Raw genomic sequence first — 27,181 nt, forward strand, 5'->3', positions numbered from 1 at the left:
CCCAATCTTCTCGTAGTTCACCCTCTCTCTGTCCCTCTTCACTCTCCACCACCTCTACCCACCCATTTTCATTCCATCTCCCCCTGCCCCTCTCTCTGTCCATCTGCTCCTCCCTCCTCTCCCTATCCATCTGCTTCTCCATACCTGCCCATCTGCTCCTTCGCCCTCAAATTCCATCTCCTCCTCCCTGTCTCTTTGTCTATCTCCACCTTCCCCTCTCTGCCCGTCCCCTACTCCCCCTCTTCGTCCATCTCCTTCTCACCCTATCTCAGTTTTTTGCTTCTTCCACTTCTCTCTTTTTATCTCACCCTCCTCCCTCTCCCTGCTCATTTCCTATTCTTTCCTTCCTCTGTCCATCTCCTCCTCTCCCATCTCTCCATTAATTTCCTCCTCCCCCCCCTATCTCTGTGTCTACTTCCTCCTACCTGCTACCTGTGCTCATCTCTTCCTTCCCCCTCACTGTCTGTTGACCTCTTGCTCCCCCCATCCTGTCTGCACGTTATCACGCTTACCTCAATAACAGGCTGGTGGCTCACACCACACAGTATTTCTTTCCAGATCTTAACTAATACGTGTACCAAATTCGGCTGAAATCATTCCAGGTGCTTAGGCTGAGCTTTTCATCCGTTGCTTTGCTCGCGAATGCACATGTCAAATGCATTTCACATATATTCAGTATATTCCATACGTATTTTCGCACTCGTTTCACTTGTATCTCCAGCAATTTCGCCTTGCAATTTCATTTTCACATAACTCAATGTTTATGATGTCGCATTCCCTAACCATGTGTCGTACGATGATATAATTTTGCATGTACAATCAGTGGTATATCTTGATACTGTCTGCAAAATATGTCGCGAATACAGATAGTGGTAAAGAAGTAATAAAGCACCATGCTTCATGCGGCAGTTGTACTGCATGAACAGTGGAAATGTAGTAAGTGATTATTTTGTGGGGGTAGTCAGCTAGAAAAAAGTCTCAAAGTTTTGAAATTATCTTTAAATTTTGTTGCAAGCCACTAAGTGCTGTCATTCTTAAATACTGAATGAATAAAGTGTGGATGTTACCGGATCGTGGGCTACACTCATTTTTTATCCCCATCCCGACCCCTTTGAGGGGTAAGTGGTTCTTACTATGACAGCGATTCATTCCCGAGAGCGTCAGAAGTGTACCAAGTTTGGTTGAAATGGATCCAGTGGTTTAGAAAGAGCTGTAGGAGATACATACATATAAACTCACATCCATTTTTGTAAGATGTGCATAGTTACAGAAGAAAAATACTCAAGGTGAGTTTCTACTCGCTCCTGGTCCAGTACTGGCACTGTGGTTTAGAGGGAAACACTGCTTGGCAGCACTGCCCCATGCCCCCCATAAACCAAGCAAACACACTACTGGCCATTAAAATTGCTACACCACGAAGATGTCATGCTACAGACATGAAATTTAACCGACAAGAAGAAGATGCTGTGATATGCAAATTATTTGCTTTTCAGATCATTCACACAAAGTTGGCGCCGGTGGCGACACCTACAACGTGCTGACACGAGGAAAGTTTCCAGCCGATTTCTCATACACAAACAGCAGTTGACCGGTGTTGCCTGGTGAAACGTTGTTGTGATGCCTCGTGTAAGGAGGAGAAATGCGTACCATCATGTTTCCGACTTTGATTAAGTTCGGATTGTAGCCTATCGCGTTTGCGGTTTACCGTATCGCGACATTGCTGCTCGTGTTGGTCGATATTTAATGACTGTTAGTAGCATATGGAATCGGTGGGTTCCGGAGGGTAATACGGAACGCCGTGCAGGATCCCAACGGCCTCGTATCACTACCAGTCGAGATAAAAAGCATCTTATCCGCATGGCAGTAACGGGTCGTGCAGCCACGTCTAGATCTCTGACTCAACAGATGGGGACGTTTGCAAGACAACAACCATCTGTACGAACAGTTCGACAACGTTTGCAGCAGCATGGCCTATCAGTTCGGAGACCATGGCTGCAAATACCCTTGACGGGGTTTCACAGACAGGACCACCTGCGATGGTGTACTTAACGACGAACCTGGGTGTACGAATGGCAAAACGTCATTTTTTCGGATGAATCCATGTCCTGTTTACAGCATCATGATGGTCGCATCCGTGTTTGGCGACAACTCGGTGAACACACATTGGAAGTGTGTATTCGTCATCGCCATACTGGCATATCACCCGGCGTGATCGTATGGGGTGCCATTGGTTACACATGTCGGTCACCTCTTGTTCGCATTGACGGCACTTTGAACAGTGTACGTTACATTTCAGAAGTGTTACGACCCGCGGCTCATTCGATCCCTGCAAAACCCTGCAAGTCAGCAGGATAATGCACGACCGTATGTTGCAGATCCTGTACGGGCATTTCTGGATACAGAAAATGTTTGACTGCTGCCCTGGCCAGCTCATTCTCCAGATCTTTCACCAATTGAAAACGTCTGGTCAGTGGTGGCCGAGCAACTGGCTCGTCACAAAACGCCAATCACTACTCTTGATGAACTGTGGTATCGTGTTGGAGCTGCATGGGCAGCTGTACCTGTACAATCCATCCAAGCGCTGTTTGACTCAATGCCCAGGCGTATCAAGGCAGTTATTACGTCCAGAGGTGGTTGTTCTGGGTACTTATTTCTCAGGATCTATGCACCCAAACTGTGTGAAAATGTAATCACTTGTCAGTTATAGTATAATATATTTGTCCAATGAACACCCGTTTATCATCTGCATTTCTTCTTGTTGTGCAATTTTAATGGCCAGTAGTGTAACTATAGCCTTTGTAACAGTGAAGGAGGGTTAAACAAAGTCAGCTTTTGCTATAAAATTCAGTTCCTGCCATGCAGTTCTCAAATGTGTCTAAGTGTAATTTTAAGTAATCTTTTCGGGTGCACAGTTTACAACACGGTAATAGCTCGAGTTTGTAGCAAGCTCACACATAATAGGAGGCGCTACTAGCCGCTCGTAAAGGAGGCGATGAGACTTCGCAACATGTAGAGGAAACAGTGTACAGTGTCGCCACAGAGTGTTCCCGGACAGCGGCTCTCTACGAGGCGGTGTTATTCCGCTGCTCGCCTTACGCCGCACGCCTCCCGCCAGCCTCCACGGGCCACTACGCCACGACGCCGCCGCCGCCGGCGTCGGCCCTCGACTTCTCCAGAGCAAAGAGTGCAGCGCAAGCAATTACGCGAGTGGCTTGAGCCAGCCGCACGGCACTTTGCGCGACGTTTAGACAAGGCCGCCTAATGCCGCCTCTCGGTTTTTATTTCTCAGCGCGAAACGGCACCCTCTCCATTGACGAGGAAAGCGTTTTTGCCGCCCCACTCCGACGCTCGTCAAATTTCCTTCCTTCCTCTTTTAGCGCCCTACACTTTTCCCAGGTTATTCTCCCCCGCACTTCCCTTGTTGCAGAGTTTATATAGCCCGTTATTTTCTGCAGATACACTACTGCGGCTTCGCGATAGGTCTTCGTGGTTAGTGGCAGGCGACTCGGTGGACAATGGATCAGTGCTTTCCGTTGTTTCGCTTCAAGTAGACCTCTCTACCAGCCTTCAAATGTTAACGTAATAACAACTGTTGACACTACCTACTGCCAACACATAGTGCTCGCTATCATAACTGCGCAGACTTGCAAACCTTCACTTTCGTCAAAAAAAGATAATTATTCCAAAATGGCTGTGTGCACTATGGGACTTAACTTCTGAAGTCATCAGTCCCCTAGAACTTAGAACTACTTAAACCTAACTAACCTGAGGACGTCACACACATCCATACCCGAGGCAGGATTCGAACCTGCGACCGTAGCGGTCGCGCGGTTCCAGACTGTAGCGCCTAGAACCGCTCGGCCACTTCGGCCGGCTAATAATTCCAGAATGATATTTTCACTCTGCAGAGCAGTATGCGCTGATATGAAACTTCATGGCAGATTAAATCTGTGTGTCGGACCGAGACTCGAAATCGGGACCTTCACCATTCGAGGGCAAGTTCTCTGTGAAGTTTGGAAGGTAGAAGACGAGGTATTGGCGGAATTGAAGCTGCGAGGACGCGTCATGAGTCGTGCTTGGGTATCTCGGATGATAGAGCACGTGCCCGCGTATTGCAAAGATCCCGAGTTCGAGTCTCTGTCTGGCACACAGTTTTAATCTGGCAGAAAGTTTCAAGATAATAATTATTTGCAGCGAGCTGTTACGTAAAAGTAAGTATGCATACCTTAACAGCTATCGGAACTTTTTCTTCTTCGCTACTGTGAAAGACATCCCTTCTACTGTAACCTCTTGGCAACTTCGAAAGATGTGTACAGTGCAGTGAAGAAAGGACACATTCCTCTGTTATTGGCAATGGACACCGCATACGTGTGTTAGTGCTCTTACTGTAAACAGTACTCACAGTTTTGGGTGAAAGTAACGCATCCATTAGTTTTAATGTAACCAGTCTGTGTTTCGATATGTTTGTTTAATGTTTTCACACTGTACTTTTGCCACTCCATTTACCATCATAATGGAAGCACGGGAAATGCCAGACATGATTTTCTGCTGTGCTCTGGCAAATGGAAGTAACCGTCAAGCCAACATCCTGTATGCTGCAAAATATCCAGAACTAATGGTTTCATCTACAAAATAACAAGTTACTCTACAGTGTAAAAGCGTTCCACAAACTTAAGTTTTCATTAGTTGTTAAATATTTCTCCAGTTATTTATTAGTTCAAAATGGTTCAAATGGCTTTGAGCACTATGGGACTTAACATCTGTGGTCATCAGTCCCCTAGAACTCAGAACTACTTAAACCTAACTAACCTAAGGACATCACAAACATCCATGCCCGAGGCAGGATTCGAACCTGCGACCTTAGAAGTCGCGCCTAGGACCGCTAGACCACCGCGGCCGGCATTTATTAGTTAATGTAACTGTTTTGCGTGACAAAAATGTAATACTTTCCTCTTAACCAATCTGCATGTCACTTTTCTATCTGTAACATCTTTTGTGTAAATAGTTCTGTGTACGTCGCACGTAACTTTATCTGTGTTTGCGATATTCAGTTGTCACCTGAAGATAGCCGAATAAGCTGAGAGCCAGATCTTGATCACTTCAATATAATAATGCAGAACATTAGGAAGAGTTCCGCATTTAACATTATTACACTCTTTTGACAAGCAACGGTGGAAAATTCAATTAATGTTATTCCACAAAATAACAAAAGCACGAACTGTTTCCTTTAGAAATATTGTATGCGCCGCACTTACCCAGAACTGTGAATACGGTTTACAGTAACAACGCTAAGGTATATTTACGGCATGCTGTATCCATGGAGAATAACGGATGAATTTGTACTTATTTGTTACTGCTTTTTGTTGGTCGCTCCTAATTGCAACGAGCCTGCCGTAGAAGCGATGTGTTTTACAGTAGCGAAAATGAACAAACGTTCATAGCTCTTAAAGTATGCATTTTAGAGCCCATATTTACACATTTTTGCGGCCCATACAACCACTTCCAACGTGTGGAACACTTCTTTTTACTTGGGTTAAGTATGTTTATTCCGATACAAACAAATTTCTGGGGAGGCCAACCACACCGCAGAGACATAGTGAGTAACAACACTCAATAAAGATCCAAGTAATTATAAACAACAATTACATAGTCAAAAATGATGAGGTTTTCCCAAAAGCTGCATAGCTGTGTGAAAGTGCTTTATTCGCATCTACCGGTTTCACGTCAGAACAGAGACATCTTAAGGTTTCTTTGTCAAGAATACAAACCACTGCGTAAAATTTTTGAAATGGTAGAAATACAGAACCATAGTGTTGACATTCAACATAACCACTAAATAGCGTAAAAACACTGTGCTTTATGAAGGGGAAGCTCCGCCCCTAACCTGCTGCATGATCTCATCGGGAGCGAATAGGACTTAACATACGATGATAACGAACGTGGGGACTTAAAATATCAATCTAAATACAAACAAAATACGATACGAAAGATTACATGAATGTAAGTTGGCAGTAGTAATAATTACTTTACATCTTCCGAAGATAAATGCAGATGTGTATGAAGAACCAATACAATTATTTGTGAGAATGACAAACTGCTTTCTACGGGCATTGCGCGAAATATTAAACTGAGGTGTAGACACAAAGCAAGCACAGAGACGACAGCCGTTGCCATGGAGACCTTATCGAGGAAGCTCTCGATGGATAGCGTTACTGGCGTAGAGTTTTGTGGTACAGAGATGTAACGGCGTAAGGACGCCTTGGGTCAACCAGGAGACAGGGATCAAGGTTGTTCATGCACGTCTGTAATTATCTTTTGCAAGCGCAAAATAATTGTTACTGCAGCAATCTTACATTTATGTAACCTTTCATTTAGTGGTATCTAGGCTGATATTTTAAGTTCTCACATACGTTCTCATCGTATGTTTAATACTATTCGCCGCCAATGGGATCATGCAGCAGGCGAGGGGTGGAGCTTCGCCTTCATAACGCATGGTGTTTTGACGATATTTATCAATTATCGAAGATCTCTTCCGATACTTTTCAGTGCTTCGCTCGTCGTATCTGTTCACCATCTAGTGGTATAAAAACCTTTCTGTTTAATTCTGATCACATATCCATATTTTATTGTGTGGATGGTTTGTATAATTTTGATACCTGTTACCCTTCAAAGAAAATTATTCATTTTATTTCGAAGACGTGGTCTGACATGAGATTCTTAATTTTCAGTAAAAACTTGCGACAAATAGTGATTATTAATTTAAATTATCTAATCAAATCTCTGCTTGTCCCAATACTGTCTAAAAAAATCGTCACCAGGAACCCTGGAGATTACTTATGAATTGCCATATGTTAAGTTGGTCGATGTACAGAGGACATAAAATGTGGACTGGCAATAGTAAGAAATTAATTTCTGAAAAGGGAAATATTTAAAATATAAAACTTGTCTTCAGAAACGGGTCTAAAAATATTATCTGGAGTGTAGCCTTGTATGCAAGGGAAACATGGGCAGTAAGTACGAGGACGCACGGAAAAGTAAAGCCTCCGATTTTTTAAATGTGACATTGTTACAGCTTTCTAAATAAAGCAAATTTTATTAACATTCTACATCTTTGTTCTTCATGCACACTTATTTATTTGGCAACATATTCAACTTGGTGTCGATCACATTAGTCCCAACAAGAGACCAGTTTGCTGATACCGGCACTGTAGAATGTTTTTGACTTTATTGAGGGAGCCACAATCTCTTCTCCACTTGAACCGCTTTATCACTATCACAGTGAATCCTTGAAAGTGTTTTTTTTTTCTGGAAACAAATGAAAATCGGATGGGGCAAGTTCGACGAAAGATGTTCGATTAAAGGGAGCCCAACGCGTCGTATTGTTGCTGATGACGTAGCGTTCGTGTGTGGTCTGACATTTTCATTCTCTTCAAATTCGAAACTCTATTACAGCACGTTTCTCGCCTATCGACATAGTTACGTTATACACCGTCGTCTTGCACACTGCATTTCAGAGCACTCTAGCGGCAGAGGGCTGCACATATTCAGCTACAAAGAATGAAGATGTAAACCATTAATAACATTTATTTAAGCGAGTTCCTAGGAGATTTCACACAAAAAAATTTGAAGATATTACTTTGCAGCACAACCTCATAGTATAGAAAAGAAGGAATTTGATAAGTGGTGCTGTAGAAGATTGCTGATGATTAGATGGATAGATTATATGACTAACGACGAGGTATCGAACCGAATTTGAGAGAAAAGAAAATTATGACACACCTTGTCTAATAATACTGATACAATACATCCCGAGGCATCATGAAAGGGTGAAGTTTGGTGACTGGGTTAAAAATTTTAGAGGGAGAGCAAAGGCTGGTTGCAATAAGGAAGTTGTAGTAGATGTACGTTGCAATATGTCCGCAAATATTCTTGTACAGGATAGACTATCACGGTGTGTTCCAGCACACAAGTATTCCGAATGAAAAATACCAAAACACAACTGTGGTAAAATAGTTTCAACGCAAATATTATCATTACTAGTTCTAAAATAATCATTTTAATTATAGATATTTGTTTTGTATTCTGTTGAACATGGTGGCAAGCAAATGTATTGATAAATTTTGTAACTTTTTCGCTGTTATCGCTTCGTTTGCTAAAAGCTGTGTTTCGTCTGTTGACAGTCGCTGGACCTGTGACGACGACCTCCATCGCAGAGTTCGTGGGCAGCGAGTTCACTGAGCTGTCTGAGGACGACGTTGTGCAGTTCCACCTGTACACGAGGTCAGTACGTCACCAGAGATGCCTGGGCCCCAAGCAGTCCTGTCACCTGTTGGCACTGGATAGGGCAAGCATTGCCCTAAAGAGCTCGCGTACTTTGTAGTGCCTACATTCACGTGTTACTCGGACAAAGCAGCTTGCCGAAATTAATTAGGAGACAGATAAACCTGTATCTCGCAGCAGTACTTTAATGATGCTAGCAAAGAACCTGTGTGACGTGCCGCTTCGGTATTCGAACAAAGTGCGGATGACATCAAGATACTGGTCTCACGTTCTCTGTAAATGGCTCTGAGCACTATGGGACTTAACTTCGGATATCATCAGTCCCCTAGAACTTAGAACTACTTAAACCTAACTAACCTAAGGACATCACACACATCCATGCCCGAGGCAGAATTCAAACCTGCAACCGTAGCGGCCGCACGGTTCCAGACTGTAGCGCCTTTAACTGCTTGGCCACTGCGGCCGCCTTTTCTCTGTAAAAGTGCCTCATAATTACTTTGATGTAGCAACGGTTTCTTAGCCGAGATTTTGTCGGTAAAATTACAATCTCCGCTGTTCTAAAGATTTTTTACGTTGATACACCTCTGCTCGCTGCTATTGCTCAACATTAAGGTGTAAACAATAATTGGCAAAAGTTGGAAATAGGCCAGACACTGTTAAGGTGCTAAGAAATAGCATAAAATTACTTCCAAAGCAAGACATCCATATCATTGAAATCTTGGGAGCTTAATTTTTTACAGTGAATCCTTACAAATACCACTAGCCAATTTAGGTTTGTAGAGGAAATTTTAAGAGCGTACTGTGTAATTGTTATGTAAGTGGAACACGTATCATACTTAATTGTGGGTAAGCAATTGATGTTTCGATTGGATTCCAACTTCGCCGAAGACAGCCGGCAATTGCCTCTGTGGCTTCCTCACCAGACTTCCTTTCTTCAGTCTACGAACCACGTTCATTAGTGTTATCACGAGACGCATTATCATTCACAGTATTTTCAATCAGTGTCAAATGCTTGGTTAAGTCTGAATAGTGCGAAACGCCTTATGGAGGTTCTTGTGCAACAAAGCTAGCTCTTTATTCGCAAGAAGTAATGGCCGCTATCTACATGGGATCTCAAGTTGATTCCGTATTTCTAGATTTCCGGAAAGCTTTTAACACCGTTCCTCACAAACGACTTCTAATCAAGCTGCGGGCCTATGGGGTATCGTCTCAGTTGTTGGACTGGATTCAAGATTTCCTATCAGGAAGGTCGCAGTTCGTAGTAATAGACGTCAAATCATCGAGTAAAGCTGAAGTGATATCAGGTGTTCCCCAGGGAAGCGTCCTGGGATCTCTGCTGTTCCTGATCTATATAAATGACCTGGGGTTTCGCAGATGATGCTACAACTCACCGTATAGTAAGGTCATCCGAAGACCAGTATCAGTTGCAAAGCGATTTAGAAAAGATTGCTGTATGGTGTGGCAGGTGGCAGCTGACGCTAAATAACGAAAAGTGTGACGTGATCCACATGATTTCCGGAAGAAATCCGTTGGAACTCGATTACTCGATAACTAGTCCAATTCTCAAGGCTGTCAATTCAACTAAGTACCTTGGTATTAAAATTACAAACAACTTCAGTTGGAAAGACCACATAGATAATATTGTGGGGAAGGCGAGCCAAAGGTTGCGTTTCATTGGCAGAACACTTAGAAGATGCAACAAGTACACTAAAGAGACAGCTTACACTACACTCGTTCGTCCTCTGTTAGAATATTGTTCCGCGGTGTGGGATCTTTACCAGGTGTGATTGACGGAGGACATCGAAAGGGTGCAAAAGAGGACAGCTCGTTTTGTATTATCAAGGAGTAGGGGAGAGAGTGTGGCAGATATGATACGCGAGTTGGGATGGAAGTCATTAAAGCAAAGACGTTTTCGTCGCGGCGAGATCTATTTACGAAATTTCAGTCACCAACTTTCTCTTCCTAATGCGAAAATATTTTGTTGAGCCCAACCTACATAGGTAGGAATGATTATCAAAATAAGAGAAATCAGAGCTCGAACAGAAAGGTTTAGGTGTTCGTTTTCCCCGCGCGCTGTTCGGGTGTGGAATGGTAGAGAGATGGTAAAATTGTGGTTCGATGAACCCTCTGCCAAGCACTTAAATGTGAATTGCAGAGTAGTCATGTAGATGTAGATGTAGATGTGATGAGGCCTTCTCTTTCTAATAAACGACGCTTCATAAGTACATTGATTTGATGCAGCTTATCATCTGATTCTCAGTTTATAACTCCCTGAGTCCTGTAAGACGCAATGATAAAACTGCTGTGGGTAGGCCTTGCGCCTGCCCATTCAGCAATACACATTGCATCCGAGGGAAGCAGTTGCATAGTTGTCAGGGGCCAGCCTTCCCGCAGACAGGCGCATCTGGACCACGACCTGCCCGGCCAACAGACGGCATCCGAAGCGCCGATAAGGTGCCCACGGACGTATTCTCCTCCGCGGGCCATGTGATTGAAAGCAGTGTTTACGGTATCTTTGTGCCCGGGCTGTGTTCTGTCCGTCGTTCGAGCCACGACGAGCAGTTCACTCAAGAGTGGGCTTCCTCGGCCAGGCATCGCCCTTCATATTTATAACATTGTTAAGTTCCGAGCTCTGGCAATAAACATCACTTTTCTTGACCCTGTAACCGGTACTACTCTGTCAAATACACTATGTGACCAAAAGTATCCGGACACCTGGCTGAAAATGTCTTACAAGTTCGTGGCACCCACCATCGTTAACGCTGGAATTCAGTGTGGTGTTGGCCAACCCTTTGCATTGATGACAGTTTCCACTCTCGCACGCATAGGTTCAATCAGGTGCTGGAAGGTTTCTTGGGGAATGGCAGTCCATCCTTCACGGAGTGCTGCATTGGCGAGAGGAATAGATGTCGGTCGCTGAGGTCTGCCACGAAGGTGTTCTATGGGATTCAGGTCAGGACTCTGTGCAGGCCAGTCCATTACAGGGGTGTTATTGTCGACAGGCCGTGCATTATGAACAGCTGCTCGATCGTGTTGAAAGATGCAGACACTATCTCCGAATTACTCTTCAACAGTGGGAAGCAAGAAGGTGTTCAAAGCATCATTGTAGGCCTGTGATGTGATAGTGCCACGCAAAACCACAAGGGCTGCAAGACCCCTCTATGAAAAACACGATTGCACCATGACACCACCGCCTCCTAATTTTACTGTTGGCACTACAGACGCTGGCAGATGACGTTCACCGTACATTCGCCATACCCACACCCTGCCATCGGATCGCCACATTGTGTACCGTGATTTGCCACTCCACATAACGTTTTTCCAGTGTTCAATCGTCCAACGTTTATGCTCCGTACACTAAGCGAGACGTCGTTTGGCATTTACCGGCGTGATGTGTGGCTTAGGAGCAGCCGCGCGACTATGAAATCGAAGTTTTCTCACCTCCCACCTAACTGTCACAGTACTTGCGGTGGATCCTGATGCAGTTTCGAATTTCTGTGTGATGGTCTGGATAGATGTCTGCCTATTACACATTACGACCATCTTAAACTGTCGGCCGTGTCTTTCAGTCAACAGATGAGTTCGGCCTGTGCGCCTATGTGCCGTACGTGACAGTTCACGTGTCCACTTCGCTATCAGATAAGAAACGGTGGACCTAGGGTTGTTTAGGAGTGCGGAAATCTCGAGTACAGACGTATAACACAAGTGACACCCAATCACCTGACCACTTTCGAAGGCCGTAATTTCTGCGGTGAGGCCTATACCGCTCTATCACGATGTCTAATGACTAATGAGGTCGCTGATACGGAGTGCCTGGCAGTAGGTGTCAGCGCAATACACCTGATATGAAAAACGTATGTTTTTGAGATGTTCGGATATTTTGATTACATAATGCAGCTCCTCAGTTTGCCTCAGGCGGCTGAGTGTACCTTATTGTAGTCCTCCCAGCGAGGATAAATCGCTGGCAGTATCGGAAACTGGGCACGGGCCCTCCACATGGCTGGTACGAGCGCCGGGCGCTCAGGCACAGAGACGGGCACATTAATACCGAATTCATTAAAAATCAGAAGAAGAACACTTGATTTTTACATTCAGGTAATGGTTACATATGGGTCATTTTCAAAGGCAAATTTTCGATGACCTGTTTCTGGATTCCGAATATACTCGACATTCGTTTTATGACTGTTGATATTTTTGAAAATATCGGATACTGTTATATCTATATTTAAGAATATATTGTCGTCTCTCGATAAAACGAAGAAAGGTATCGATATATCAACGGAAAGAGTATCAGTGTTCCGACCCATTAAAATATCGACCAGATTTACTTTACTTCATGCCTATGGTGACCAGTTTTTATGTCGTCATAAATGACCATCTTCAGATCTGTTTTATAAAGTCCTGGTATACCGGAAGACAGTATATTAGGACATGTTTTTATAAAGTAGATCTGAAGATGGTCATTATAGACCGAAGCCGGTAGTCTGATGGTATAAAAATTTGTGACCGTAGACGTGAAGTAAAGGAAATTTATTCTGTTTCCGAGTGACTGTTCAATTCGCGCCTAAGTCGCAGCTTGGGAAAAATGTCGGCATCACACTGTAAATATATTGTCGGTTTTAGAGCTGTATATTTAAGTATTGATTTATTATTAGATATTCTGTACGTCAACAAATTATCTGTCTGCCTATCACCCTTAGAGCAAGAAGTGATAGGAAAACTATGCACGTTCACGTTCGGCGATAACGGCTTTGCTAACAATGGTAGCTGCATGTAAACGGCACAATAAAAGGTGTCCGATGGATCCGTTGTCCGATGGATCCGTCGGTCGGTTTTATCACATACCGGATTTGTCAGGAACACATCATGTCGACTTCCCTGTTTTTTCATTTCTGTCACTAGCAGCTCTGTCAGCACTGAGTGGTGGAGCTTAAGCTTGGAGTTTCTGTTTGTAGCGCGAAATGCTGATTACGTCAGCATTTCCTCTCACACGTCTCCGCTCATGTTTATCATTTTCAACAATTGTTTTTGAAAGAAATAGCACACTAGCTGCTTTAAAACTTTGTTTTTTAACGCCTCTGGTGTGCTATTTCTACACATCGGAAAACTTGTAATTCCATTCACATCGGGAACCCCCAGTGCAATCGCACTTCTTTTGTGCCACCTGTAATTCCTTCACACAGTCAAAGGGAAAGACTTTTCGTAATGAAAGTTCAAAAAGTAATAAGTCTCCTTCACACAGTGAAAGTAAAATTATGTTTTACTTCAGTTTCGAAAGAACAAATTCAAATATGTGCCAAAAATTGTGAAAAAATACAATATAAAATAAAAAATCGGCATTCGATATTGCCATTTCTATATCGACGTATCGATGTGGTGAAGGGCAGAGTGTCACCGATACATATAGACATTTTTGCAAAGAGTATCGATTTATCGATATTTTTTTGACAGCCCTAATTCGAATGAAAAGTATCGTTCCACTGTGTTTGATGCGACCAGTAAGAGGAACAGCACTCAGTCGCGAATAATGTTTACAGCATATCCAGATTTCGGACAGTGTGTGGCCGTCCTCAGTGCTAAAGGACATGCATACAATCAGTTACAATAATGTAACATGCATGTCTTATTGAATGCACAGTTGTATAATCCTCAAATGTGAGTCGATTAAAAAATACATACCAATAAGACATGAAAACCACTTTAGTATGTACATCGTTCCAAGTGAACTACTCATATCAAAGGTTGATTTCACACTGATCTCGTTACAGTTACAGTTACAACACAATTGGCTTCATTTTACTACAGAGCCATGTTTAAACTGAGGTGACGAAAGTCATGGGGTACCTCCTAATATCGTGCCGGACCTCCTTTTTCCCTGCGTATTGCAGCAACTCGACGTGGCATCGACTCAATAAGTCGTTGGAAGTCCCCTGAAGAAATATTGAGCCATGTTGCCTCTATAGTCGTCCATAATTGCAAAAGTGTTGCCAGTGCAAAAGTTTCAGCACGAACTGACCGCTCGATTATGTCCCATACATGTTCGCTGGAATTTGTGTCGCGTGATCATTCTCCCGATGTATGCAGTGTTCTTCAAACCAATCGCGAACAGTTGTGGCCCAGCGACATGGCTCGTTGTCATACGTAAAGATGAATTCCATCTTCGTCTGGGACCAAGAAGTCCATGAATGGCTGCAAATAATCATTTCCAGTCAATGATCTTTCAGATGGACTGGAAGATCCTGTATGTGTCACACTCCAATCCTATGGACCCTACCATCAGTTCTCAGTAACTGAAAACGAGACTTATCTGATCATGGCGGAGTTTCCAGTCGTCTACGATCCAAACAATTCGATCACGAGCCAGGAGAGGCGCTGCAGGCGATGACGCACTGTTAGAAAGGCTCTCGCGTCGGTCGTCCGTTGCCATAGCCCATTAATGGCAAATTTCGCCGTACTCTCCTAACTGATACGTTCGTCGTGAGTCCCTCATTGATTTTTGCGATTATTTAATTAAGTGTTGCTTGTGTGTTAGCACTGACAGCCCTACGCAAATGCCACTGTTCTCGGCCGTTAATTGGAGGCCGTCGGTCCGTGCGTTGTCCGTGGTGAGAGGTAACGCTAGAAGTGTGGTATTCTCCGCGCACTCTTGACACTGTGAATTTCGGTATGTTGAATTCGCAGACGGTTTGCAAAATGGAATGCCTCGTGCGACTAGCTCCAACTACCATTTCGCGCTCAAAGTCTGTTAATTCCCAATGTGTAACTGCACTCACGTGCTAAATATTTTCACGTGAATCACCTGAGTACAAATGACAGCTACGCAAATGATTGCACTTGTGTACGCGATACCATCGACATCTGTACTGACCCCATGCATTACCTTTACTTTACAATTCGTATGTTTTATCATTGTATTTGTTATTTGTACTTTTAAAAAAGTAACGTACGTAAAACAAATAAGTTGGCTTTAACTAAAATTAGTGAGTAATGCTTTACATTGATACATGGTGTTAATTATGTGAAATAACCAATGACATCGGTTACTGTCGCACGCTTTACAACAGAACATAGTTTAAAAATTACAAAAGGTTGTGTCCAAAATACCTTAATTAAGAAATTTTTTAGTTAAATCTGTGTTAAATACTAACCACAGCTGAAAGGAAATGGAAGAGACAGTGGTGTCGTACATTATCGCTCCAACAGCGGTGGGTTAAAAGGCCCAGAAATCTTTCTGATTTAAAGTGTTCTTTCCCGTAAGTTTCTCGTAGAAAAATCAAGTACATGGTGTAGTAATTTGTGAATACACTGTATTTGTCTACAGAAATTTTGTACTCATAAGCGATGTAGAAAGTGCGTTATAGGTCGTTAGTGTTGTTACATTTTGTGTCCACTAGGTCACAAATTCGTCTTCAACCTTCATTCCCTCAACCTGTAACGTTTCATCTCGTTATAGGTTAGAGTTACCTACTCTGTAGCTCTTATCGAACAATAAGTCGGTGAACAAGGCTTATGAATACAGAACGTGAATGACGAAACGGTACAGCGCACGCTCTGAAAGAGCTTCAGTCGGTCATACAGTGCGGTACTGGTTTACAAAACTGAACGGAACTGTGAGAGCGAAAAAAGTTTTCTAATTATGTTGACCTGCGTATTCCAAGTCTTACTTTCTATGGACGTTGTACGAAAAAGAATTTTACAACAGTAGGGAAAAACGCCAGATTATTCGGAAACTCGACGAACTACGGTTCAGAAATTCTGAAATGCACCGGCTGCTCGATTTATCGGTATTTAATTCCGTGCTCACGCTCCAAAGGGTAAGCTGTCCGGGCGCGGACGCCGGATGGATGGCTTTAAATCACGATCGGTGCTTAAAACGGCCCGCTTTGCTGCAGTGGCCGAGTTCTGCCAATAAACACGGTGAGCCCCTCGAGAGCTCTGCCCGGCGCGGCGGCAGGCCGGGGCGGCGGGGGTGGCGGGAGCCGACGGGGGCCGCGGTTCACGTAGCTTGGCGAAGCAGCCGCACCCTTTGACGGGGAGGGACGGGGCTCGGCAGTTTATTTTTACCTGTGTACCTGCCAATCTCGCAGTCCGTTCCACGAGCGCGCTTCTACTTCACAGGTACCGAAGCTATTTTCAAGAAGCACCTAAGCTGGTAATGTTCCACAGAAAATTCATACATACTTGTATCATAAAAACTTATTATATATATTGCAGGGTGCTCCACTGATAGTGACAGGGCAAAAATATATCACAACATAAGGGTCAAACTAAAAACTACAAAGAACGAAACTTGTCTAGCTTGACTATGGCTGGCCCCCTACATGGCGGTCCCATAGGTCAAACGGAAATCAACAGCGTTTTTTTTTTTTAAATAGGAACCCCCATTTTTTATTAAATATTCGTGTAGTACGTAAAGAAATGTGAATGTTTTAGTTGCAAAATTTTTTTCGCTTTGTGATAGATGGCGCTGTAATAGTCATAAACATATGGCTCACAATTTTAGACGAACAGTTTGTAACAGGTAGATTTCTTAATTTAAAATACAGAACTTAGATAAGTTTGAACATTTTATTTCGGTTGTTCCAATGTGATACATGTAGCTTCGTGAACTTATCATTTCTGAGAACGCATGCTGTTACAGCGTACAATCGTACAATATGCGTTAGATGCGTATGTGCCAAGCAAGATCGTAAGAGATGGAAAAGAGCCACCGTGGTACAACAACCGAGTTAGAAAACTGCTGCGGAAGCAAAGGGAACGTCACAGCAAACATAAACATAGCCAAAGCCTTGCAGACAAACAAAAATTACGGGAAGCGAAATGTAGTGTGAGGAGGGCTACGCGAGAGCCGTTCAATGAATTCGAAAGTAAAGTTCTATGTACTGACTTGGCAGAAAATCCTAAGAAATTTTGGTCTTGTGTCAAAGCGGTAGGTGGATCAAAACAAAATGTCCAGACACTCTGTGACCAAAATGGTACTGAAACAGAGGATGACAGACTAAAGGCCGAAATACTAAATGTCTTCTTCCAAAGGTGTTTCACAGAGGAAGACTGCACTGAAGTTCCTTCTCTAGATTGTCGCACAGATGACAAAATGGTAGATATCGAAATAGACGACAGAGGGATAGAGAAACAATTAAAATCGCTCAAAAGAGGAAAGGCCGCTGGCCCTGATGGGATACCAGTTCGATTTTACACAGAATACGCGAAGAATCTTGCCCCCCTTCTTGCAGCGGTGTACCGTAGTTTGGAAAAGGGCACAGGTCATCCCCGTTTTCAAGAATAGACGTCGAACAGATGTGCATAACTATAGACCTATATCTCTAACGTCGCTCAGTTGTAGAATTTTGGAACACGTATTATGTTCGAGTAAATGACTTTTCTGGAGACTAGAAATCTACTCTGCAGGAATCAGCATGGGTTTCGAAAAAGACGGTCGTGTGAAACCCAGCTCGCGCTATTCGTGTACGAGACTCAGAGGGCCATAGACACGGGTTCAGAGGTAGATGTCGTGTTTCTTGACTTCCGCAAGGCGTTTGACACAGTTCCCCACAGTCGTTTAATGAACAAAGTAAGAGCATACGGACTATCAGACCAATTGTGTGATTGGATTGAGGAGTACCTAGATAACAGAACGCAGCATGTAATTCTCAATGGAGAGAAGTCTTCCGAAGTAAGAGTGATTTCAGGTGTGCAGCAAGCGAGTGTCATAGGACCGTTGCTTTTTACAATATACATAAATGACCTGGTGGATGACATCGGAAGTTCTCTGAGGCTTTTTGCAGATGATGCTGTGGTGTATCCAGAGGTTGCGACAATGAAAAATTGTACTGAAATGCAGGAGAATCTGCAGCGAATTGACGCATGGTGCAGAGAATGGCAATTGAATCTCAATGCAGACAAGTGTAATGTGCTGCGAATACATAGAAAGATAGATCCCTTATCATTTAGCTACAAAATAGCAGGTCAGCAACTGGAAGGAATTAATTCCATAAATTATCTGGGAGTACGCATTAGGAGTGATTTAAAATGGAATGATCATATAAAGTTGATCGTCGGTAAAGCAGATGCCAGGCTGAGATCCATTGGAAGAATCCTAAGGAAATGCTATCCGAAAACAAAGGAAGTAGGTTACAGTATGCTTGTTCGTCCACTGCTTGAATACTGCTCAACAGTGTGGGATCCGTACCAGATAGGATTGATAGAAGAGATAGAGAAGATCCAACGGAGAGCAGCGCGCTGCGTTACAGGACCATTTAATAATCGTGAAAGCGTTACGGAGATGATAGATAAACTCCAGTGGAAGACTCTATAGGAGAGACGCTCAGTAGCTCGATACGGGCTTTTGTTAAAGTTTCGAGAACATATCTTCACCGAAGAGTCAAGCAGTATATTGCTCCCTCCTACGTATATCTCGCGAAGAGACCATGAGGATAAAATCAGAGAGATCAGAGCCCACACAGAAGCATACCGACAATCCTTCTTTCCACGAACAATACGAGACTGGAATAGAAGGGAGAACCGATAGAGGTACTCAGGGTACCCTCCGCCACACACCGTCAGGTGGCTTGCGGAATATGGATGTAGATGTAGATTACCTGTAAATATCACATTAATGCAATAAATGCTCGAAATGATGTCCGTCAACCTCAATGCATTTGGCAATAAGTGTAACGACATTCCTCGTAACAGAGAGTAGTTCGCTTTCCGTAATGTTCGCAAAGGCATTGACAATGCGCTGACGCATGGTGTCAGACGTAGTCGGCGGATCACGATAGCAAATATCCTTCAACTTTCCCCACAGAAAGAAATGCGGGGACGTCAGATCCTGTGAATGTGCGGGTCGTGGTATGGTGCTTCGACGACCAATCCACCTGTCATGAAATATTCTATTCAATAACGCTTCAACCGGACGCGAGCTATGTGCCGGACTTCCATCATGTTGGAAGTACATCGCATTCTCTCATGTAGTGAAACATCTTGTAGTACCATCGGTAGAACATTACGTACGAAATCAGCATACATTGCACCATTTAGATTGCCATCGATAAAATGTGGACTAATTATCCTTCCTCCCATAATACCGCACCATACATTATCCCGCCAAGGTCGTTGATTTTCCACTTGTCGCAGCCATCGTGGATTTTTCGTTGCCCAATAGTGCATATTGTGCCGGTTTACGTTACCGCTCTTGGTGAATAACGCTTCGTCGCTAAATAGAACGCGTGCAAATATCTGTCATCGTCCGGTAATTTCTCTTGTGCCCAGTGTCAGAACTGTACACGACGTTCAAAGTCGTCGCCGAGCAATTCTTGGTGCATAGAAATATGGTACGGGTGCAACCGTTGTTGATGTAGCATTCTCAACACCGACGTTTTTGAAGTTCCCGATTCTCATGCAATTTGTCTGCTACTGATGTGCGAATTAGCCACGACAGCAGCTAAAACACCTACTTGGGCATCATCATCATTTGTTGCAGGTCGTGGTTGACGTTTCACATGAGGCTGAACACTTCCTGTTTCATTAATAACGTATCTGTCTGGCGAACGGTCCGGACACTTGGATGATGTCCAGGATACCTAGCAGCATACGTAGCACACGCCGGGTGGGCATTTTGATCACAATAGCCATACATCAACACGATATCGACCTTTGCCGCAATTGGTTAACGGTCCATTTTAACACGCGTAATGTATCACGAAGCAATACCGTCCACACTGGCGGAATGTTACGTGATACCACGTACTTATACGTTTGTGACTATTACAGCGCTATCTATCACAAAGAGAAAAAAGTAGTCCAGCTAAAACATTCATATTTCTTTACGAACTACACGAATATGTGATACAAGTGGGGGTTCCTATTTAAAAAAAGCGCAGTTGATATCCGTTTGACCTATGGCAGCGCCATCTAGCGCGCCAACTATTGCACCATCTTGTTTCTCCCTCCAAGCTAGACGAGTTTTATTCTTCGTAGTTTTTTCGTTTGACGCTTATGTCGTGAGCTATTTCACCCGGTCACTATCAATGGACCACATCTCCTCGTTAACCACCGGACCGATTACAACCAAACTTGATACACATAACGCTTCCTGTTTGGAAAAAATCGCTGTGGGGGTGCGGACCTCTATATGAAAGGGAAAGGGATGGCGTCGTTTGTGAAAAGAAGTGTTGCCCACAACGCGCGAATACCTATACTTTGGTCAACCAGTGTTCGAGAATCAGTGCACTCAGTGACTTGCAACGAACTTTAAACATAATTTCAAAACCCATAGGAAACTTTTTGCTGTGGGCAATCACCACAAAATGGCGTAGTGAAAAGAGTTTACTGCTTACCAATTCTTCACTTTTCCTGTAGTAAAACTGCCGCGTAAAGAATGACGTTTTAATTTATTACTTTTTTACTACTATCTATATTCGTGACACGTTTTGCAGACAGTACTTGTATTTACCAATGAATGTACCAGTGAAATTATATCTTGAACAACTTATGGTTCAGGAGGTATGACATCATAAACACAGAGATACTGAAGAAGTGCCGCATCATGCTGAACTTTTACATGTATCATTGTACGACACGCAGTTTAGGTAATATGGCTTCAAGTACTGATATGCGGAAAAAACAGCCGCATCATACATGACATTTTAATTTATTACTTTTTCACAACATATTTCGCAGACGGTAGCTATACACACCACTGGACATACATGCAAAATTATATCATTGTACAGCAGATAGTTCAGGAGATACGACGTCAAAAACATTGAACTGTGCAGAAGCGAAGCTGCAGGGTGAATCTTATGTGAAGTAATTTTGACACACGTGTTAGTGGGCAAAGTCATGGGTAAAAAGCTTATCGTAAACCCCGAAACCATTCGACCAAATTTGGTATACATTTTAGTTAAGATCCGGAAAGAAATATAACGGGGGTAAGAACCACCAGCCTCCTATCAGAACGAACGTATAAGGTGTAGAACAAAGAGGGAATGAGGAGAGCGACACAGATAGAGTGGAGGAGGAGACTGACGGAGAGAGAGGGAGGGGCAAATGGACAGAGAGAGGGGAGAGGAGATGGACAGAGAAAGAAAGAGGAGGATATTGATCTGGGGGGGGGGGAGAGGTAGGTACAGAGAGAGGGTATGATGAGATGAAAAGAGGGAGGGGAAGCAGGAAATAAACAGAGAATGGGAAGAGGAGGAGATGGACACACAGAGAGGAGGAGGAAATTGACAGAGACTGGTAGGGGGGGGGGGGGGTTGGAAGATGTGGACAGAGGGAGGGGGAAGGAGGTGATGGGCTGATAGAAGATTAGAATAAACACATAACCGTCACTCAGCTAGTTATAAAATAAATTCACAACTTAAGTTAGTTTTCCATTTATTCTGCTCGTCACAAGCGTGCAAAGTAATTGGGAGTGATTATGTTCGGAGGTTGCATTTTTTAGTGTGCTCGACATCTGGATTTCAGCGCCCACGTGAAATTACTCAGACAATATCTGATTAAAACGGTATTCAATGCAGAAAACTTTCCACTGAAATATATAATATTCTCCTAGCCATTAAAACTGCAGTTGCACGCAGGCAGCAGCGTGTAACGACGATAAATCGCAATGACGTGTGCGGCCTCATTCGTTTTTTTAGTTTCCGTTCGTTTTATTTGCTGCCATTTACAAATGACCTGCTACCTATAGCTCGATTAAAATTACTTGATAGGTGACGCCTGTCGCTTGCCGCTACAGTGTTTCCACATCCGTTACCAACGAAAGCTCCGTTATAGGCGACACACAAACACAGCGGGTCACTTCACAAATGCTGTTACCATGTAACGCAGAGCAATGTTAGAAGCGGCTGCTGCGAGGTATGACGGAAATGGAAGATGCTTTGTCGGCAGCTAATTTTAAGTGACTAATGAACCAACTGCAGTACACGACGCCCTTTCTAGTTCTGAATTCAACTCATTTCCTAACCTAACCACAGCCTCGTGATGTGCGATTTGCCCGAGGGAACGGCGATCATTAATTTGCGGCAGCACTAAAATCATTATAGCTTTGTTCGGGGCGTTTAAGGCTAACTTACAGGAGCAAACTCAAGACAGAAAAATGTCAACTTCAGCGGTAAAAGAAAACAGTAATTTCTATCTGTCATCGGTTACCTGAAACTATCCTCATACTGTCTACAAGAGCTGCCGCGTTACCAACCAACCTGTGAGCAATACCGGGTGGTACTTGGTTGCAGATTATAGGCGACACGAGCAGATTCCAGACGAAAAAGATAATGATAGGAAGAAAAGTAAGTGCAAATAAGAAAGTCAATACGATCAAAATGACGCGAGAAAGTATTAGAAATAAAAAATATTATAGTAAAGCAGTTAAGTGAACAAAAATAATAATCTAAGTCTTTTGCCGGCCGATGTGGCCGAGCTGTTCTAGGCACTTCAGTCCGGAACCGCGCTGCTTCTACGGTCTCAGGCTCGAATCCTGCCTCGGGCATGGATGTGTTAGTTAGGTTAGTTAGATTTAAGTACTTCTAAGTCTGATGACCTCAGATGTTAAGTCCCGTAGTGCTCAGAGCCACTTGAACCAAAGCCTTTTGATTAGATTTAGAAAAATAAAAAATGTCACTATACACGACGAGATTCGAGCCTATGGCCTTCCACAAATGAGGTTTATAATGTACTCACTGCATTACACCATTACGCTATGGAAGATTATTGCATTTATGACTCTGGTCATATACTGTATTCAACCATTATTAATCACCTCGAAGGGAACGATCTATTGACACGTAATCAGCATGGCTTCAGAAAACATCGCTCTTGTGCAACGCAGCTAGCTCTTTATTCGCACGAAGTAATGGCCGCTATCGACAGGGGATCTCAAGTTGATTCCGTATTTCTAGATTTCCGGAAAGCTTTTGACACCGTTCCTCACAAGCGACTTCTAATCAAGCTGCGGAGCTATGGGGTATCGTCTCAGTTGTGCGACTGGATTCGTGATTTCCTGTCAGGAAGGTCGCAGTTCGTAGTAATAGACGGAAAATCATCGAGTAAAACTGAAGTGATATCAGGTGTTCCCCAGGGAAGCGTCCTGGGACCTCTACTGTTCCTGATCTATATAAATGACCTGGGTGACAATCTGAGCAGTTCTCTTAGGTTGTTCGCAGATGATGCTGTAATTTACCGTCTAGTAAGGTCATCCGAAGACCAGTATCAGCTGCAAAGCGATTTAGAAAAGATTGCTGTATGGTGTGTCAGGTGGCAGTTGACGCTAAATAACGAAAAGTGTGAGATGATCCACATGAGTTCGAAAAGAAATCCGCTGGAATTCGATTACTCGATAAATAGTACAATTCTCAAGGCTGTCAATTCAACTAAGTACCTGGGTGTTAAAATTACGAACAACTTCAGTTGGAAGGACCACATAGATAATATTGTCGGGAAGGCGAGCCAAAGGTTGCGTTTCATTGGCAGGACACTTAGAAGATGCAACAAGCTTACACTACACTCGTTCGTCCTCTGTTAGAATATTGCTGCGCGGTGTGGGATCCTTACCAGGTGGGATTGACGGAGGACATCGAGAGGGTGCAAAGAAGGGCAGCTCGTTTTGTATTATCGCGTTATAGGGGAGAGAGTGTGGCAGATATGATACACGAGTTGGGATGGAAGTCATTACAGCATAGACGTTTTTCGTCGCGGCGAGAGCTTTTTACGAAATTTCAGTCACCAACTTTCTCTTCCGAATGCGAAAATATTTTGTTGAGCCCAACCTACATAGGTAGGAATGATCATCAAAATAAAATAAGAGAAATCAGAGCTCGAACAGAAAGGTTTAGGTGTTCGTTTTTCCCGCTCGCTGTTCGGGAGTGGAATAGTAGAGAGATAGTATGATTGTGGTTCGATGAACCCTCTGCCAAGCACTTAAATGTGAATTGCAGAGTAGTCATGTAGATGTAGATGTAGATGGTGATCCATTCACAACGATTGAGTGCTGCCTTCAAAAATTTGGTTTCATGCAATGTCGTGTGGAACTTATCTAATGTAAGCCGATTTCTATGATCAAAACAACTATAAATGTGACGCTGAATCGCCTATTGCGCTGAAGGATCCAGTAGCGTTTGGTTAGTGCCGTGTATGAAACGTTTTGTGTGTGTGTGTGTGTGTGTGTGTGTGTGTGTGTGTGTGTGTGTGTGTGTGTGTGTGTGTACTGTTTTTGATGTGGTAATCAAATGCAATGAAACACGAAATATATGGATCAAATCCAGGATTCGTGATCCAAACACATGAAGAAAGAAAGCCTGAGAAGTAATTGGAAATGAACTAACAGTAGTGGCAGTTTCGCAACGGCGAACGATTCGGGCGTGACGTTGAAGGAAACCATTTATAACGCATGGAGTGTCAACCATCAATCGGTCTATCGTCACTAAGACAAATCGTGTTTTTACAATATCAAACTGTGCATATACATAGTACGAAGCTCTTATTATTCTAACAAAGTTTTAATAATGTTACAGCTTCAAGTACTGGTAAACTTAAAACTAAATTGGAAACGGAACTGCCTAAAATTAGCAATTAAGGTATTATGAAGGCAGATAAATAGTGAACATAGTGTAGAGATTAGATTTGTGGAATACCAACGCCGATGCTGTCGAGATGGGAGAACCTCACAAAGACATTCAGCCTCTCGGTAACATTTGTGTTGCTGCTCATACTTGATTCATTTGCATAGTGCCGTAGTCCAAGGCATAATACTCTGCCTAACGTTTCGTCTTCCACTGCTTGAGACTTCATTAGGAGCTTTTACGACTTAGAAAACAGTTACAGTCTCAAAAATGATCAGAGGTTCGAACTGTTTACACATATCCACGCAACAGTCAGATAATGACGTCATCACACCGGTGCCTAGATCGTGGAGTCGCTCAGATCTTTGTTACGCGGCTTTAAGTGGGAAAGAATTGGCGCCGTTAATTTTATTTAGACACATGGCTCTGAGACTTATCTAACAAACGGAGGACTGAAAATAACTGTGGAAAACAAACCGACCTTTTGCATATACACTGGGCGTCACATGAAAGACCTAACGAACAATATTTATTTCGCTGAGTGCAGCTACACACAGCAAAAATTACATTGTAAATATCTGTCGAAACACCAGATGTGCATCTGACGAGATTTACGCGCAAATCCGGTAAATGTATACTGATGGGAAGAAATCACAACACCGAGAAGAAGTTGTGCGACACAAACAAAAGTTGGTGTTTCTAAGTGGAACGTCAGTGTCCATGGAATGTAAACGTGCGGTGTGGGATATTGAACTACCATTTCGTAGGCCCGTTTTTCATAGACGGAACACTGAATATGCAGAAGTATCGCAGCCTTCTAACAGACCGTCTTCCACAGATGCTAGAAGAGGTTGGTCTGCGGACGAACCTGTGGTACGAACATGATGGCTGTCAAGCCCATAGTGCAGGAATAACTACCGCCTCTCAACACGAATTGTTTCAAAATATTTGTATTGGATGCAGACGACCTGTACCTCGGCCGGCCCGTTCCTCGGTTTTGACGGCTCTGAGCACTATGGGACTTAACATCTATGGTCATCAGTCCCCTAGAACTTAGAACTACTTAAATCTAACTAACCTAAGGACATCACACAACACCAAGTCATCACGAGGCAAAGAAAATCCCTGACCCCGCCGGAAATCGAACCCGGGAACCCGGGCGTGGGAAGCGAGAACGCTACCGCACGGTTTTGACGTCTGTAAACCTTTTTCTGTGAGGTAAGCTGAAAGACGCTATCTACAAGGATGTGTTAATTACACCTGATGATATGCAATGCATATTACTGAAATCCGCCCGGACATATCCGCTGAAATGCTAGCACATGTGCAGCCGTCTTCCCGTACAACACTGGAAGCGTATATAACCGCTGCGGTGGTCATTTTGAGTATAACCTGTGATGGTCAGTTGTATCGTTACTGGTCATAATCCATATAACTACGTATGCACTTGTTTTGTTCTTTAGTGTGCGCTACCACAGGCATTGGACAAGAGTCAATATGGGAACGTTTCAAAATACGATATCTCGTAAGCAATTAACACCAGAATCCTATAACAAACACCATTGGCATTCTAATTTACGCTACTTTTAGTGCGTTAATGTCAATAGGCATTCTTCCATTTAAAAAGTGGATGTTTGCACAAACATTACACTTTCTAAGTATTATCACAATCTGTTCATTGGCTAACAATATCGGCACCTGACTACCAATCCATTGTATGAAAGCTGCACATCAGTAGCATTTCCCATTTCCGAAATATTTGCGGTGAAAGTTTTAGCTGATTCTTACTGTTTACCATATGGGAGACCAGCTTTATTGGAATGACTGTGTGCTGCAGGATTTGCGTTGCTACTAGTGTTAGTATCACGATTAGGCTTCAGTCAGCCGTACTGGTACGGCAACGTAGGTCTGAAACGCAAGCGTCAGTGTGCATTACAGCTGCAGATAGTCAACATGGGTCATGACAAGGGGAGCAAGGCTTTATTCGTAAAGGTGTTTCATCAAAACAACAGCAGCAGTACTGCTGCTCTTCGAGAGTATCGACGCATTGAAGAAATAGGGAGAAGTCCTCTTTTCGCACCGGAGTTGAGGAACTTCATTCGGAAGTTTAAATTAAGGGCGATTTGGGAATTGCTCCTGGGAGAGGCCGATGGCCAACTGCGCCACAAATTGATGAAGGCCTTACTGTTTCTGTGGCTGAGAGTGCTGGACGTAATGCGTACACGATGGAAGTTGAAAATGATCATAGCGAGGGAGGTAGTGAGCATTGCGCCTGAGATGTTACGGGTAGCGGTAGAACAATCTCTAGTGCGGTTCCATGCTGTCGTGGGTGCAATTGTTCGTCA

The 27,181-nt window shown here is 43.4% G+C and overlaps 2 protein-coding genes across 2 annotated transcripts in view; one reads left to right on the forward strand and one right to left on the reverse strand.

Annotated features, from left to right (window-relative positions):
• LOC126353920 (GTP-binding protein Di-Ras1) overlaps positions 1–27,181 on the reverse strand; it is a 1,474,116-nt gene that overhangs the window by 857,758 nt on the left and 589,177 nt on the right. The gene's annotated exons all lie outside the window — the stretch shown is intronic.
• Positions 1–27,181, forward strand: part of LOC126353919 (pancreatic triacylglycerol lipase-like) — a 400,593-nt gene that overhangs the window by 242,170 nt on the left and 131,242 nt on the right. The window contains exon 2 of the mRNA XM_050003160.1: positions 8,181–8,280. Within this exon, the coding sequence (XP_049859117.1) occupies positions 8,181–8,280 (100 nt within the window). The remainder of the gene's footprint in view (positions 1–8,180; positions 8,281–27,181) is intronic.

This window comes from Schistocerca gregaria, chromosome 3, assembly GCF_023897955.1.
Source record: "Schistocerca gregaria isolate iqSchGreg1 chromosome 3, iqSchGreg1.2, whole genome shotgun sequence".
Lineage (NCBI taxonomy): Eukaryota > Metazoa > Arthropoda > Insecta > Orthoptera > Acrididae > Schistocerca > Schistocerca gregaria.